This window comes from Lissotriton vulgaris, chromosome 6 (assembly GCF_964263255.1).
Source record: "Lissotriton vulgaris chromosome 6, aLisVul1.2, whole genome shotgun sequence".
Lineage (NCBI taxonomy): Eukaryota > Metazoa > Chordata > Amphibia > Caudata > Salamandridae > Lissotriton > Lissotriton vulgaris.
In genome coordinates, this window is record NC_141694.1 from 433,374,453 (window position 1) to 433,392,402 (window position 17,950).

The 17,950-nt window shown below is 43.0% G+C and overlaps 1 protein-coding gene across 4 annotated transcripts in view; it reads right to left on the reverse strand.

The window, feature by feature from the left end:
• DST (dystonin) overlaps positions 1 to 17,950 on the reverse strand; it is a 1,528,317-nt gene that overhangs the window by 678,500 nt on the left and 831,867 nt on the right. The window contains exons 1-10 of one of the 4 annotated variants that reach the window (XM_086926449.1): positions 15,228 to 15,501; positions 14,975 to 15,068; positions 14,544 to 14,698; positions 11,644 to 12,103; positions 11,418 to 11,546; positions 10,021 to 10,098; positions 9,760 to 9,921; positions 5,629 to 5,733; positions 3,956 to 4,051; positions 763 to 888 (exon numbers count right to left, since the gene is read on the reverse strand). In XM_086926449.1, coding sequence (XP_086782575.1) covers positions 763 to 888; positions 3,956 to 4,051; positions 5,629 to 5,733; positions 9,760 to 9,921; positions 10,021 to 10,098; positions 11,418 to 11,546; positions 11,644 to 12,103; positions 14,544 to 14,698; positions 14,975 to 15,068; positions 15,228 to 15,403 — 1,581 coding nt within the window. In that variant the 5' untranslated portion in view covers positions 15,404 to 15,501. Of the gene's footprint in view, positions 1 to 762; positions 889 to 3,955; positions 4,052 to 5,628; positions 5,734 to 9,759; positions 9,922 to 10,020; positions 10,099 to 11,417; positions 11,547 to 11,643; positions 12,104 to 14,543; positions 14,699 to 14,974; positions 15,069 to 15,227; positions 15,505 to 17,950 lie in introns of those variants that run through there. The other 3 variants (XM_086926451.1, XM_086926450.1, XM_086926448.1) reach the window with 3 other exon arrangements.

The following is a 17,950-nucleotide window of genomic DNA, read 5'->3' on the forward strand; positions in this document are numbered from 1 at the left end:
CTAATTGGATCACATGAAACACAGGCAAACTTGTTAATATTATACATGGCATTTTATCTCACAAAACTGAAGATATTACCCAATATTATTGCACCTGTTTGACTTTACAGCAAAGTCTCTCGGTGTCTTAAGGAGTTAAGTGTGTCCATAACATGTCTTCAGATTTTTTGACTTAGGCTGTGGGTTGAATAACCATGAGTATTCCTGATATATCATGTGTAACATGTAACATCGCAGAAGGAGAATTAATCACCCCCCCTGAACCCCAGTGTGACCGACGCCCAACTTTGCTAGCTGCAGGAGACATGACTGCAGATGCTGAAGATAAACGAATGCAAACTACTAATGGTATCACCTGACTACAATGGGAATCTGTGCTATGCTATGCTATGCTATGGGCACTTATAATGCGCACAGATGCTCCAGCACAGGAGCGTCCCGGGGCACGACAAGGTAGAACACAGCACCGCTAATGCAGAGAATTGAGAAAGGGGCACAGCTACAGGACAACATTAAAATATGAAAGTTTTAAAACAGGGCATTGTAATTTCAAACCTAAATGTTTGTGTTGCAGAGCTTTGATCTTATTCACATCATCATACATTCACACATGGGCTTGCTCTCCCTGCAGACCCAGTACATCTAAGACTATTGGTGGTGCATGATTCCCACCATACGCCACCTTGCATAAAGGAATCAAAATCACACTCATGGGTGCCTTTAGTGGCCATCTGGCTGAAGAGGCCTGCTTGGAACACTTACCATGGACTCCTGCAGCAAGTCTTCTAGTTTATGGAGGCTGCTGGATCTGTCACAGCTATACTTGCGAAGCACAGCATCCTTCAGGTTCTTTAAATAATCCATTGCTTCTTTGGCATCGTTGAAAAACTGGGGAAACACAAGTAAGGCCTCTGTTAAAACAACTAACATTAAATGTTATGGTGGGAGCTCTACACATGTGTATATGTTAGTGTCTAACATCTACAGTATACATATACAATAATATTCATCTGGAGCATTGTAACATCACATTCTCAATATCTATGGCTGGACTTTCACACCAGACTTCCATCTGCACTGCCACCCCCAGGTATCAGATGGGTTTTTCAACAGAAGGTAGCAGGGGTTTGCCAAAGAGAAATGTGAATGTGAATTGGGAGTCATGCACCACTGAACTCGTCCCCCTCCCCACTGTTGGCTTTGTTGCTGCTGCACCTGCAATAGACATTACACCTGTCCCTTGAAAGGTGCATGTCAACATGCATTGAAGCTGTCCATAGAAGGCTGCATGCAAACACACATTGCACCTATCCATGGAATGGTCCAGGTCAACACGCAGTGCACCTGTCCATAGAATGATGCATGTAAACATGCATTACACACGTCCATAGAATGTTGCATGTCAACACGCACTACAACCACCCATGGAAATGGTGCATGTCAACATGTCAACATGCACTGCACATGTCCTTCAATCCGCAATCGGGGAGGCAGTGCGCACAATGTAATTCTTTTGATTAGTTATTTATTAATTTACTTAACTCTGTTCGGCCGTATGCCGAAGTTTACTACCCCCATCCTGCCCCTCCCCTGCCCCACTGCCCGCAGCACTCCCTCGAGGAGCCGCCACGGCACACGCCAGCCATTAGTAAGCTCTTATGGGATTCTGGGCTTTGTACAATTAGTTGCAGGCCAACTATTTGTATGCATGGCTGGGACAATGTGCAGTTAGAGTATGAGCAGAAAGGTAAGTTTTGCTTTCTTTGACTTACTGGTCAGCTTCCAAGGGGACCAAGATACTGCAGCACTGAACTGCTAGCATGCAAGGAAATATTCTGGTATGCTGGAGGATGAGGGGCTGCTTTCTGATCTAGTTTGATAAACCCACCAGGCCTAAAATGCAGGCTAAAAAGTTTCCTCAGATGAAGCCCGCTACACAGGCATCTACATTGTCACTGCTCTCTACACTCTGCAATCCATGGTAGCTGCTTCTAGCAGCCAGCCCCATCAACGCCTCCCCTGAGTAAGAGTACTGGATCTTTGGCAAGGGGGGACAGATTCAACAGGCAAGAGGTGCAGGTAAGAAGGACAAGGACTATAATGAACACAAATTCAATGGTAATTGTTCTCTGCAGTGCAGGTACAACCCTGCACATGCACTACATGTGCTCTACATCTCAGTGAAGGAGCCGCAGGACCTGACCTGTTATGGTGAGAATGTAGGACCAAAGGTGGGTTGGGTGAAAAGTGTCACTTGTGGATACTGTCCTAATAATCATGCTTTCAGTCATGAAGAAATGTGGATACTAACCTGAGTCTGATGTTGCAATACATACTGAGAGATGCATTGTGCCTGGACTAGCTAGAATGCAAGAAGTGGCTGTGGATACTGGCTTAGGGATGCAATGCTGCTTAACCATTTGTGGAAGTAAACTGTTATGGTGTTTTGAATAGGGGGGCAATACTTGCCTGGCTATTGTGCTTCACAATCTGCCACAATACTGCCCAGCGTTGGTGCTTTATATTCTAGGATAACATGAGAGCTGCCCTTCCTGAGCCTCACTATGGTATTTTACGTGCTCGAATTCAGCAAAAACGTGCCTGTCTGCTGTGCTTTACATACTGGGGCTATATGGATCCAACTGTTTTACTTCACATTCTGAGGCAATGCTGTGCTAACAAATGTCCTTTCAATATTGTCATAATTGGCCTTTATCTCTACCTTTTACGTCTTTGGAAAATACAGCCCTGACTGTTATACATGTTACATGGAGAGACTCTGTGAAATGTGCTCAACCTATGGGGCCTCATGTACGGAAGCTGGACAAAAGTGGTCTTGCCATTGTTTTTTACATACTGGGGCCTCACTGGCTCATCTCTACTCTACTCTACTTTCCGTGCTGAACATGGATAGGTTAGGGGCCAGTAGGACTTCAGATCCCACCACTGTCCATTCTCCTGTCATCTAATGTTGGGAACAGACATTGCAACTAAGGTTTTCTTTCAAGAAGAGGTTTAGGCTTCTTGGTGAATCGTGAAACTTCCCACAAACTCACAACCCACTAGAACATAGACTCCACTTTGGATTACGTGTGTTGCTTTATATACTAGGAAAGTAGTGGCCTGGTATTGTGCTTTACATACTAAAACACTGTAAAATATGGTCTGGCTATGGTGCTTTACACACACAGAGATGCTGTCAAACCAGTTCTGACTGGAGTGCTTTACATACTGAGCACTATTGAAAATCACCTGGCTATGATGCTTTATATAAAGAGGCATTGGGAAAACTAGCCTATCTGTGGTGCTTTATATGCTGGGGAAATATAATCGGACTATATTGCTTTGAATGCTAGGACTATATTGGCCTGGCTTTGTGCTTGACATACCGAGGCTCTATGAAAATTGTTGTGGTCATGGTGCTTTACATACGTGTGGATTGTCAAAACTGGACTGGCTATGGTTCTTTACATACTTGTGTACTGTGAAAACTGGTCTACCTAAAGAGAATTACATACAGGAGTACTGTCAAAACTGGTTTGGCTATGGTGCCTTACATAATAGTGTACTGTAAGAAATAGTATGGCTGCGGTGCTTGACACAGTGGAGTAACACAGGTCTTGCAATAGGGTTTGGAACTGTTCATATTAAGGCTTTGAAATATTTCATTAGGTCCCCTCTAGAATTAGCTGTAAATTCCACCAATATATCTGATGAACTGTATTGTAAGATGCACAAAGTTGTCACCATTTTTCCAAAATTGTCTTAGGTAAGGAAATAATCTATCTTCACGCTCAGTAAAATTTACGCTGTTATTAAAGATTTTTGTTGAGCTGTTTTGTATCCTAATCCACCCCTGACCATGACGCAAACTGTAAACATTCTAGTTAGAGATGTACTTTTCAGTTGTAGTCTCTAGCCAGTTTTTGATGGAATTATTAAATAATATAAATACCTCAAAATATTCCGAATTTTCGCGTAAGTGCTGCTCCACACAGTGACACAGCTGCAGGATCCAGCTCCACTGGGTCTGCATGGCAGCTCTGTAGGCCTGGTTCAGAAAGAAAGGAAAACACATCTTATACTCAGCAAGTCAGAAAGTCTCCTGTTAGCTTGTTTACAGTAAAATTGCCTCCCATCTCACATGAACAGCCAGAATTATGCTTACGAAGTCACATACTAACTAATTTGTTTTTATTTGAATTTTAAACTTTGTGTACATAAGGAAACGGGAACATAGTTCACGTCTGATACAAGGTTCTAGTGGGCTTATCTGGGTCAATCCCAGACACACTGCTCCATAACCTACAAGTCTACACTAAAGTGTTAGGCTTCTCAAAGACATACAATGGTTTGGGCTTGGCACAAACATCCATCAATAGAGGAATCAGTCGCATTCTTGGTAGACCCTTGCAAATATTATCTTCAAAAGCACACCTGACCCCAATCATGCAAGTCATCTTTTTTTTTTTAGCTCAAAAGCAGGTTTTCTTTGAAAGGTGCACACAGTGAATGGTTCTGCCAGCAGCATGCGAAATCATGTTGAGAATGAGTTCCAAAATGCCTGCCAAAAACAAAGCTTTTGTGTGCCTTGATAAATACAATAAACAATAGCTACCACAAGGGTTGAAACCTTGCTTACAAAAAATGCAGACCATTTGTTTATATTTTGCTATTCTGGAAAAGCCAAGAGCTGGCAGGTCAAAACACATTTGCGCCAAATCCTCAGAATTTTTTGAAAATGACAATTATCTCTATGTTTGCTCTAATAAACATTCAGAAGTGATTTACATAACTTGCAACACTGTTTAAACAATTTTTTCGGGCTTGCTGTTTAAGGTCTGCAACGGGAAAAATACTGTGTTTCACTGCTTTTTCTGTATTAGCATCCTGGGAGCTCTGTCGGCCAATGGGAGCAATTCACCCCAGTGAGAGCATACTTTACAACAGGCAGCGAACAGAAGTACCAGGTAGCTATGTGCATTATATGTGACTCATCTGCATGTCACTGGTTGAATGAAAATAATAATGGAGCTGATTCTCAACAAAATATCTGACATTACCCGGGCTTATGTCTACGTTTGGAGTACATTTCTGTAAATTACTACCCCAGCTCACCCTAGCCGTGCCTTGGCTCAGCCACGGTATTTCAACCACTCTTCTGCAGATAACAGCAGAACAATATCACCGACAGTGGCAATGTTAGCGCCCCAATGGCCCCAATGCAAACAAGGAGAACAACCCCCAATCCTCCCCCAGTTTTACAATGAAGCCAAACAAAACGGGCATGTGCTAGACCCCAGAACACTTGGCTCCAGTGCCAATGCCCCGACTGCACCATTGACAGCCATGCACCTGGTCACCGAGTCACGAATTTGTTAACATTCATCTGGGCACATTTTTAAGGACTTGGTAAGCAAGTCACTTATTTACATAACATTCGATGCCACCAGTGTTGGATTGTGATGAAAGTGCATCACGCCTGCGGTGGACAGATCTCAGACTAAGCAAAGTAGCTCCAGTCCACTCATTCTCTGGGTCGATTGCCCAGACTCGCACAACAGATGACAGGATTACCACCCATCCTTGCATTCATGACTGCGGCTTGACAGTGTATTCTTAACTTACCTCAATAGTCAGTCTGGCGGGGTGGTTCTCCACCAGCAGCTGCTCCGCCATATCCTGCACCGCCCGCATGGACTCTTCCTTGTGATCCAGCTCCCTCATGAGCGCCTGCGGACAGAGACATAGGATTACTCCATCACTTCTCACTGATGACATCAGCTCTGTGGTTTGGCTTAGGAATCAAAGAAGGAATCTGATAAATCCAGGCTCAGTGGATTTGGGTGGTTTACTAGCAATCCTGGGGTTTCAGGTTGGTACTCACAAATCGTAAACTATAAACACACAACAATGCCTGGACCAGACAATTTGAAAAAATGCATTACATTTGGATACCTGAGCGAGGACTGGGCTGAAGTCTTTCGTAAAACGACTTAGCAGAAATCCACGTTGCTTCATTCCACCCTCACTTAAGAATTACCACAAGGAACCGCAGCGCAGACGATAGTGACAGCTTGGTATTTGAGTCCATGCTCCATTGATCACACACTATGCAAACTGCATTGTATTTTTTGTCATGCTGCCCCAGTAGCATGACTAGTGTGTCATGGGCCCTAGTGCAAGGAAGGGAATGTGGCCCCCGGGCTGCTGTTTGAACTATCAAATCCAGAAATAATCAGGATTCAGTGGGCCCCTCAAGCCTCAGGGCCTCGGTGCCACTGCACCTGCTGCACCAATGGAAGCTACGCCCCTGTGCTTCACTTTCTACCTGGATACCACTATATTGACTGGATGGGGTAACAAAAGCTAAACTAAAAAAAACTAAATTGGTCTAGGCCACTCTTACAGTATGTCCTCAAAGCTCTCACTAAAATGTGTATATTACACTCCACTTTTCATGGGGCTTGACCTCATGCTGTATTTTGAATAATGTTTCAAATTATACATCAGATTTAAGATCCCCCTGTTCATGGTGTTTCAAAGCAGTAGCTCCTTTGCCTGTAAGCTTGCATAGTATCTAGAGTGAATAATAATGCCATATGTTATACTGAGTTCAAGCTTACCATGTGCTCTTGAATACTTATGTATGTAATGATATAATGCATTAGATGGAGTTCGAGCTCACTCTCCACTTCACTGGGGGTTTGATATTACCCTGCATCGTACGCGTTGTTTGAGTTTTCACTGTGCATTACTTGATGCACGAGCTCACTCTGCACTTAACAAGGTGTTTGGGTTTACAGGGTACTTGCTATACAGGCTTATATTGTACTTAACACCAAGTTCAAGTTCACTCTATGCTCTGCCTAGCTTATGAGCTTCCATTGTTACATACATGCTTTTTTATGCATGCATTATATCTTACTGGGGTTTGAGAACAAGCAACATGAGTGTCTGAGTTCACATTGCATTATATCACTCTGCTTTATATAGTGTTCAAGTTCTGCAATTTAAGTAGCATTTAAGATCATTCTACAGTTTACAGGCACCGCAGTGTATGGTGATTCTAGAGCACTTTCCTACCCTTAAAAGGCTTGAGGCATGTGGATTGAGCTCTCACTGACCTTCATATGCTGTTGAAGTTCACATTGTATTATGTACCTTGCATTAGCTCACAATGTATATCACAGTGTCAAGGTCAAGCTTTTCTTCACATCAGGCTTAATATCATGTTGCTCTTTATATGGTGCTTGAATTTACACTGTATGTTATATACGGTTTGAGATCAATCAATTAATTACGTGGTGATGGATCTCACACTGACTGTTACATAGAGTGTGAGAAAGCTCTATACATTAGAGTGCAGGGGCCCACACCATACTTCTCATAGTGTTTCAGACCCCATAATTTAAGGTGTTCGTGCTCCGCCTGCACTTCACTTACTCCCTATGATTGTTACATATGCAGTGTTTACCACAAACATTGAGTCTTTAGGTGGGGGGTGTTCTCTGCATAATAAATGGGAATGTACAACTGACCTGAATGCCCTACTGCCTGCGATACTGATATTGTGATTTTTATTTTGGCCCTGGCATCATGCTAGGCCCACCCATGTTAGTGGTCCAGATCCTGTTGTATGACCAAGAGGGTGAACAAAGCGAGCCTTCATAGAGGGCATTGGACTACTGTCCACGCCCTGGGTATATCACTTAAAGCGGTGGTGACAGTGTAAAGTGTATTGTTAATTTTACTGTGACCATACCTTTTTCCTGGGTCAGTGAGGGGTGGTCTACTGATACCTCATGTATAAAGTCCCACTGTTAGGTAAAACCCAGGGCCTTGCACTGACATCCCCGTGAATGTTGAGTGTGTGTATGTACAGTGAGTGTGTAGGCCATGTACAGTAGTAGGTGTTTTGTATAGGTCTGGGTACTGAAGCCAGAAGAATCCATTGTGGATGCCACTGTTTTAGCATGGCACAAGAGGGAGATTGGGGCGGGGGCTTCCCCAGAGAGTGGTAGTGTATCACCAGCTTTCTTGTGGCTAAAGGGTGGCGACCCAGACACTGACCTGAAGAAGGATGGAGACAGGGGTTTCCCAAGAAATTCAGAGAGGGCCTCATTGCCACAGGGCTGCAGATTAGTTCTTCTTGAGCACTGCCATTTGGTACATGGTAGGGGTGAGGATGAGACTTCAGTTTCTGTTGTTGAAAGTAAGGAGGTTTCTAGGCAGGGTCTTCACTTTTTGCTGCCTCTTTTTACTTTTACAGGAAGACAGATGACAGCAAGGTGCAGAGAACTCACTTCACTGTGCCACTCTTTTGGATATCCCTGCTTGGAGGTAGCTCCATTGTTATCTGTTGTGGGAGCCATCACTTTGAACAAAGGCAGGGCCTGAAAATGACATTTAGAAGAGAACTGATCCAAATTGGTATGAAGACTTAAACAGAGTAACCACATCCCATAACTTGAAAATGTGTATAAAAGTGGACTCTAAACCCCTGCACTTCATTCCAATCCCATGTTCTTCTTGTCCAAGGATGGGAGTGCTCAAGAGAGTACTTAATAAGCTGCTTTGCAACAGGACTCGTATCTACCGGACAGCCAGCCTCCCAGAGGTGAGGGGATATCACCTTAAGACTGCATTTTCTGCTGGAGAAACTTAAGGTCTTGCTAAAGTGTCCTCAGCCGCAGTCTCGCTGCACAGTTCCCATGTGAGCTACATTAAGACTTTCCAGTGTCAAATACCACTGTGTCGTCTGGCAATCCACTCAGGGCTAAAAAGACTGATTCTGCCACAGCCGACATTGCAGAGAGCGATGCTGCATCACTTCCAAAGAAGGAAGGCCTGATTGGCCAGGAGGCTTCAACTGCCGAAGACACATAACCACGGATAACTTGACCTGAAGGCTGCCACTGTGAAGCTATGATTCTGTCTGCTCCAGCTAGGGTGACCGCCACAGCTGAAGATGATTGTTGCTACACAGACCTGTTTTACCGATTTCAGCCAATGAACACTAGTCCAAAATCAATATGCAACCATGCCCCTCACAGGAGAAGAGCTACCTCCGCGAGGGCAGCAGTGCGTACCACATTTGCTAAAACACTACAAATGCATTGATAACCAGCAAGAAAACGCACAGCTTTACATGCACCTGGGATCAGAGACTAACATGCATAGATGAGTCTGCTGCTTATGCTTGCATATTTAACCAGTGAGATTATTTTGACAACATCTTTACCTGTGCCTGATCATTTCCTGAGCCCTTTGTGTGTTGCAGGGCTGTAACCATGGGATCACAACCATATCAGGGATAGAAGAGGGGTGTAGGGCCTTACTGCTAAATATGAATTAGATTAAAACCCTGTATCATCGTCCCATTGAATTGCGCAGTATTCAGTTTTGCTTTGAAATTACAAAACTTTCTTTTATATAAAAGTTAGGCACTGGGCTGGACAACACATTATTTTATCTATTGGTTGGCTATTGAGTTCTGAGTTCTTGCCTCCATATTACCTACCTGATAAGCTTGTAACTGTTCGCCCTCGTTATCGTGAGTCATGTTTAGAAAGTGATGCATTTGTCCCGGTTTTATGTCATAGTAGAACGGACGCAGGATACCAGTGTATATCACCGTAAAAACCACAACTGGCGCCCAGTAGCCCCTGCCTAGACTGTGGCCCGCACAAAGAGATCTGACCGTCTTCACTTCACAATTCATTTAGCACACAACATTCAAGTTCATGCTGTACGCACCGCATGGTATTCTTTTTTTCTGGTCAAATTTGGTATACGTTCACTCCAATCATATGCAACTTCCTCTTCTTCTTTTTCGTTCAGCCAGATGAGCTCCCTCGTGGCGCGGGAGACCACATTATGAAGTGTGTCAAGATGCCGTGCCCGACTCCTGGATGAATGCTTGGGGAATGAGAAGCATACAGTATAAGTACTAAAGATATGGGCTCTACAAACTGAAAATAATAGCTGAGAAGTAAGTTAGGCATTTAGTGATCTTACCAGGAGCTTGGAATAATGGCCCTCCAGTTTGTGCAGCTTCTCGGAGTAATGGGGTTTATTTGAACCAGTCATCTGGAGCTGTTCCCGAGAGAAAGAAGTAAATGTTATGTACTTCTGCCAAATGATAGCTTGTTTAGTACATTAAAGTTCTTTTAAAAATCTACAGTATCCAGAAACGCAGACATTTTTGCCTGTATTACCCATGCCTGAAAATTGTCAACTACCCTTACTTGCGTAGGTACTTTTCCATTTTTAGCAATGAAGAATATACCCTAGAGAATTCTATATATGTTGCAGTTAATATCATGCAGAGATGACTTTCTATTGCTCTTCATAGTTCAGGATACACATGAAAGAATCAGAAATGTTAACAACATTAGAAGAGAACTTTCAAATGCATTTGAATGGGTACTGTTGTTGTGATAGGGGCATAAAGAGCTGCTTTCTATTTTCACAGTACTTTGAGTGGAAGTAAAGGGAAAGGACTGGAAGATTGATAGTGCTTCTGCTAAGATGCTGGTAGAATAGGACGTTGCTGCTGATTATTAAACAAATACACGTTTTGTCAGTGACAGCTGGTCTCACTCTTGCAGTGAGAATAATTGGTATTGCCAATGCTTCTTTAAAGTGGACTTCAAGAAGGTTGATGTTTTTATCTTTTACATTTCTGCTGCAGTTTTTCTAGTGGCCAATAGGTGTCACTGATAGGTAGCAATTAGGTGTTTTAATGTAGCTCTGTATGCAATGCAGCGTTTGGGCAAGTCAAATGGCAAATCTATACACAGCTAAATTAAAAAGTTCCTGTGAGTGAGTCAAACACAAAAGGAAGGAAGTCAACAAATAGGAGCTAGGCAACTGTAAACTGGAATGAAGGCCATCAAATCTTGGGCAAGGATTGGCTCTGTGAAGTACTGTATACAATGCTGTTTTCCAAAGGAGAGTTGGAGCTGTCTTTAGTAAGACCGCAATTACAAAATGTTAAACTGATGAATAACTCACTTTATAACTTGGAAGGGAGAGTATGCTCTAACATGAAATGCCTCATAATAAGGCATTAATTCAAATTGGACTCCAGAAGAGATCTAGCCAGTAAAAGGTCTTCTTTGGCTATATTTGAACTCCCCGTCAATGTATGTAAAAAGTGAAAACCCACACTTTTTTTCTTAATTGGAGAAGCTGCACTGCACCAAAATATGATGTAAATTTGAACCACTTTTTGTGAGCCGAATTAGAGGCCCCAAACATTAGAAATGGATCTCCACAAAAATATGGGCTTCTATGCAACCAACTAGTTTCAACTCTGCTTTCAGCCCACTTCTACACAGAAGAACTTCGTCTGAAATGGCTACAGCTACCATGTATCAAACATTGTTCCCAAACACAAGAAAGTGCTCTACCTCACTCATTTTGGCCTCCCTCAGACTAGATTCAAATTCTTCAATTGCCTTGTGAACATTCTTGTGGTTATCCAGATGGCTTTCCACACTTGGTAAGTCGGAGCCCCATTCCGCCCGATCAAGCTGCACCTGTCAGAATGAATGATAAACATGGTAAGGCCAAAGTCTTTGCACAGAAGACATAAAACGGAGAGGTAAAGCATTAGGTCTTCACTCTGGGGGTTACCTGCATTTCATCCACCCAGATGAGCAGGTCTTGAAGAAAATTCATGTTTACTTCTTCCTCGGTCATATTCTGATCTGCCATGGCAGACTTCAAGGTGGGCTTGCGGATCTGCATGAGCTTCAGGTTTTGCAGTGCATTTGTATCCACCCCTGGCATGTAGCTCTGCATTAAACCGGGGGCGTAAGTAGGTGGGAACCCTTGATTTAAAGCTGGCGTCATTCTAGAGTTAACCCCATGAGAAAGGCCTGTTGTTATGCTGGATGGAGCCAAGCTAGACAGAGTCTGAGGCAAGCCAGAGTTAAGGCTGGGGTTCAAATGTTGTGAGAATCCAGAGTTGAAACCTTGAGTTATTCCTGACATTGTGTACTTGGTTTGCTCAGTTGTTAGGGAGCGCCCCGTGCTGTACAACGAGGAGCATTCATTCTTTAAGGCAATGAGGTCATCACGAAGCTTTGTAACCCTGTAAAGAAATAACAATTTACACAGCAGCAAACAATAAAAAATATTCTAAAGCTGCAAACAGCAAAGAAACAGCTCAGCACTAGGGTGACTGGGAATACAGCTTGCGATATTGTGGTTGCACAGTATTTTAACCAGTACCTCGAGGCACCTCTCTGACATCATCAGCAACAATGACGGATTTACTTATTTGATCCTTCCTTATATTAAAAAAATGAACCTGTGCGGAAGAAAACATACATTACACAGAGAGAGCAAAAGAGACGAACCACAGAAGGTGCGCCATGTGGCCCCGACAGCTTACCGTGCAGTATGGTGCTTCTCTGTTGAGGGGGCATATTTGACTGTCATAAAACTTTTTTAAACTTGCAGTTTCTAAAATTATGACTGTATACAGTAACATGCAAAAAAAATAGTTCAACAATACTTTATAATATTGTTAAATGAGTGCGAGTAATTTTACAAATTAATGGCATTCATTAAAATAGCACTCTGGGACACAGTTAATAAATGTTGTCATTGTAAAACAAACATGCTTTAAAAGAAATCATTAATTAAGTAACAATATGCCACTGCTAACCAGCACAGCCAAGCGCACGTCTACTTTAAAATATGGTGCAAACAAGTGGAAAATAACATTGTTTCACCATTATGAGATTATGAATCCCCCTCCCCCGCGCACAATCTGTGTTCTGGTCCTGAATGTTTACATCATACACATTCATCTGCCAATAAATAGCACATGGTTCTCTTTCACTTTTAAAAGACTGTGTCAGTATGTAAATCCAACAACTGTGGTGCCAATAATCTAGAGCTGTATACCACAGAGGGCATCATTTATGAGGGATTGGCATAGTCTTCTTGCTGCACTGCCCTACGCCAATGTGAAAGGGCAGGAATGCACTGTGTTTATGAAATCCGATGCATTCCTGTACTTTCCCGCTGCTCCGGTGCACAATTTACTGCCTAGCGCCACTGAAGGCACCCTTGCACCACGGTGCATAAAAGCTTTATATTTTTAAGACTATAATCTCAAATTTGTAGAAATGAATCTTTGGAAGTAACAATGTGAGTGGGCGGCTAGGAGGCTTCCCATTTAAATATCACTTGCATTTAAAACAAGAACACTATTTGGAAACACTTATTGTGATGATGACACAAGCTGCAAGCATGCTTTTTAACTCAAAAATGTCAGCTGGTTTAGTTTCTTTAATATTACTTTTCTTAACAAGATATGTGTTTAGATTTCTGGCTCTGTGAAGGATCAGGTGTGATTTTACAAATTTGCAAGAGTTGGCAGGAGAAAGGTTTGGGCCAACCTGCCCAGCTAAAAACGAATGCCAGTGGAGAATTTGACTGAAGAATATTATGAATTATTGTGCAGGAGCAGTTAAAAGAGATCAAAGCTGGTAGTGAGGCGCCAATACATACTACCTGTACAGTACTTTGCACAGTCGATATTGGCTCATGAAGTAAGCAGGTTACTGAAAATACGTACACATCACTGTGCAATAAGTAGCCTACAATATATGTATAGATAAAAGCCATTATACAAAAACTACGCAAAATATAGCTCGTTTCCTTAAAAGGCACACATCTAGACTGCATTACCAACATTACATCACTATTCAGTTTTTAGGAATGCCATGCAGATGTGCTTTTATATGAGTGGTGGGAGCCAGACATGTTATGGAGAGGAAGGGGCACCATGCATAATAATTAGGGCTCCCGGTTTTATGGTATTTATTTTTTTAATATGTCCGGCTGTATTTATCCATATTTATTTTTTGGCCCTTTTATCTCTATCTATCCATATTTATTTTGTGTTTGGTGTATAAATGAAGTTGTAAAACTGTATATTTCCATATTTATTTAACTGATAGACACGCACTCAAACTTTGATGCCTGTCGCGATTTCGCTATTTAAGCTGCTAAATATTACGTAACAATACATTCACTAAATATTAACATTATACCACAAATGTATGTTGACATATTGCATTATTTATAAAAATGTGATCCTGTTTTTTAATTTTCCATGCTGTCCATCTGCTTAGCAATTGGGCTACAATTCATGAGACTGCACAGTGAGTCATTTAAAAGAATCACAATTTTCTGTATTTATCCACTTTTAAAAAATAAATGCAGACAAAAACCACAATGTTTTCTGTCTATATTTATCTGTAAAAATCTGTAAAAAGGGAAAACAGGAAGCCTTAATAATAATAATATAGAATAAAGTACTTCCAGACATAATTAAGAGATGAAGATACGGGAGATTTTAGAGTCTCGTCACGTTTGTCAGAGATTTGTTTACCATGATGATGCGTTGTCTTGTGCTGTTTCCGCACAATGCGTATACTTCTGCGCCCCAGCGCATCTCCAGGCCTGTGCCCCCTAGCTCCACCCCTCACGCTCTCTCACTCCTCGTGGACACTTACCGTTGCACAATCTGATCCGCCTGGTAGTACTTCCCGTCCAGCAGCACCTGCACGTCGTTGAGCTGCTGGCGCAGAAGGCTCTCGCTCTCCAGGAGGTAGCCCGCGATCTCGGCCTCATGCTGGAGCTGCAGGCCGGACTCCAAACGTTTAGCATCCTGTGATTCAAAGTAAGGCAAACAGAGATTAAAACAAGGCCGCATTAGCACGCGCATTTATGAACGGAGGTTCTAAAAGTGAATGCCCTCGAAAATGACGCAGGCTGCAGAACAGACAAAATGTCTTATCCCACAAGAACAGGAAGTATTTAGATTAAATTCCAGTAAAATGGGTTTGCTTACAAAAATGTAAGTGCGTCACAAATGTAATATGGCGACAAGGAATAGTAAATGGTCGCGCGTGTGTGCCCCCACTGCCCCACGAGCCATACTTACTGAATGCAGGGCGTTCTGTGCAAGGATCAGTTTATCTTCACATCCCAGGCTGTCCCTTTGGATTCTGGACGCTATCTGCTGCAGCATTTCCAATCTGAGTTGGAGAGAAAAAAAGACATGTATAAGTACAAAAAATATATTTCCAGTCGGGTCACAGTTCCAAAACCTGCACAACTATTTTGTGGACAATGCGTCAAGAAAGCAACAGCGGGAGCAAGACTCCAAACCGTGCACGAGACCACAAAGGTGCTACCTGAAGCCCGCTGGCAACGAGTTCCCGCCAAAACTGATGCAGGAGTTGATCAGCTTGGGGCCGCAGTGGACAGAAAGTAGGTTCTCGCTGGACCCGATGCTGGTGCGGGCGCTCGTGCGGGTGCTGCTGCTAAGCAACGAGTCGCTGCTGTGGTAGCCATAGCTGACGCTGTTCATTTTGATGCCCCTTGGAGCCTCCCGTCTTCAGCCATTGACACTGACAGACTGACGGGAAGGACGCAATCCTTCAGAAACCACAGCTCCGGGGAACGCCAAAAAAAGAAACTCCCTGCTGCTGGCTCTCTGAAGAGGTGTGTGTCTTATTAAATGGGCTCCAACATGCACACGGCGAGCCCAGCAAAGCACATCGGCTAGCGTTCCAAAGGGCTTGGCCCGCAGCGATCTGTACTCCGGCTCAGGTTTGTTTTCATCCCTGCAAGCAGGGACTCATCCACTTTAATTGGGCGTCGCTCAGAACCAAGCATTCCAAATATGAATCGAGCATTATTCATTCTCTAGCAAGCTCACGGTTGCAGGCAGGTTCAGTGTCGCGCAAATAATTGAGTGAAGAGCCACGCTGCTAGAGAGGTAAAAAGGAGACTTTTTTTTTTTAGGTGGGCGCACCAGTCAAAGCACTGAATGGGGGTTCCTCCGCGCTTTCTCTACAGAGGTGCGTGCCCTTCCACGCGCTGACCTACATGGAATGGAACCTTGCCTTCGAGTAACAATGTGCTCGATAACAGTGACGTACTTCAAAGTGTGTACTTGTGAAAAAAGGGCAGAAAGCGGCCCAATAAATGCCCACGCCCAATACAGGTTTAACCAACTCATCTTACACCTACAAACCTAAAACGTGCGCGCGCCTCCTATATTCCGGTGTTAGTAGCATTTTCAATATTATATACAACGCTAGTTGTTGTTTATTTATCTTATGCAATTTACAACCATTGACAAAGCCATTAGTTCTGGCTTGTTGTAGGTGTAATGTTACTTGTTGAGTTATATATCTGGATGAATGGACAGAAGCAGCAAAATACCATGCTATGCTAAACACAGATTATTAGAAGTGTTTTAAGCCACGCCCTTAATTACAGAGGCCACCCCCCATGTGCGACCCGCCAGTTTTTTGATCCCACTTAAAGGCCTGCTTGTCCCTCTGAAATCAACTTTCAGTGGACGCATCTCAGTGCAGGGAGTAGCAATGAGAGAAAACAAGCAAGACTTTAAGTGGGGTAATAAAACGGGGGGCTGTCAATGAGGCGTGGGCTCTGTAATTAAGGGCATGGCTTAAACATGGCATTTAGTATAGTTAGTATTGTTGGCTGCAAAACATAAATAAGTAACCACAAATAAGTAACCACAATTACTTTGTTGTATCTAATTTTGAGAATGCATCAATTCTGAAATGTGAGACTGTAAAATAACTATAGCGAGTCTCATTGAAGGTACACCAAAGACCGGTGAAGGGTGCTACTGCTCCCGATCAGGGTTTTAAGTGGGATAAACAAATTGGGGGGTCTCTCAAAGGGGCGTGGTCGAAATAATTAAGGGTGTTACTTCAAACACATAAATTAGAAATCTCTGCTTAGCCTTAGACCCCGCCCGACTGGTATTGAACTGCTTCTTTCTGTCATTGCATCTAGATATTTAATACAAGCAGTGCTTTAAATGGGAACGTACTGTCTGGTACTAAGTACCAGCACTTTTATATTTTGAGAGAGACAGTAACTGCACTTCTCAAGTGCAATGTAATACCTTTGTCGGGTACAGGACAGACCCGGTCAAAGGGGAGGTGGGATAGCCATTATCTACCACGCCTCGATCCAAGGCACATTTCAGTCACTGAACTGCCAGTTAACGGAGGTACTAGGATTTAAACTTTCTATCTCTAACCATAACACTTTCCAAGGTTGCCTCTTATACAGACCTCCTGGTCCTAAAGCCTCATTTCTCGTAGAAATAGGTACTTACTTGGAAGAAGCCCTCTGCACCAAATCATTCACCATTCTTGGTGACTTTAACTTTCACCTAGAGGAAAACTCAGACCCTCAGACGGCAATTCTGGTAGACTCCATGCTGACAGCAGGACTAACTCAGATGGTAAGGGGTTCCACACATATAAAGGGACATACGTTGGATGGGATTTTTACAAATAACCCTGACCTGAAGTTTAGCCATGCGGAGCCTTTAGCATGGACAGACCATTCAGCAGTCCTTTTTAAAATTCAACCGTCTGAGTCAGTCAGAGCAAGGAAGGAAAGGAAACCTGCCGAGCTCTATATGCCATGGAGGGAATTGGATGGGAAAGCATTGGAGGAACGTCTGGCAGCCTCCACCTTTACCCCTTCGATTGATGTAAACGAAGCTACGGAGAGATACACCAACTGGATAAAAGATGCATGCACATCTCTAATTAAGCCCAAACTATCTCGTCCAACACGCACAATACCATCTGCCCCTTGGTTCACCTTGGAATTAAGAGATTACAAAGTATCTTGCAAAAAACTCGAACGCCAATGGCGTACTGAATATTCACAGGCAGATAAACAAAAACTCAAATCAAGCCAAAAGATATACAAAGAAATGATCAAAAAAGCAAAAATTGAATATTTCTCTGCTAGAATTGAGGGAGCTAAAAACTCCTCCAAAGAACTTTTCCAGACGGTGACCACTTTGTCCAGTCCAAATTCTGTCACTGTCCCTCCCAGTCTGGAGCTTTGCGAG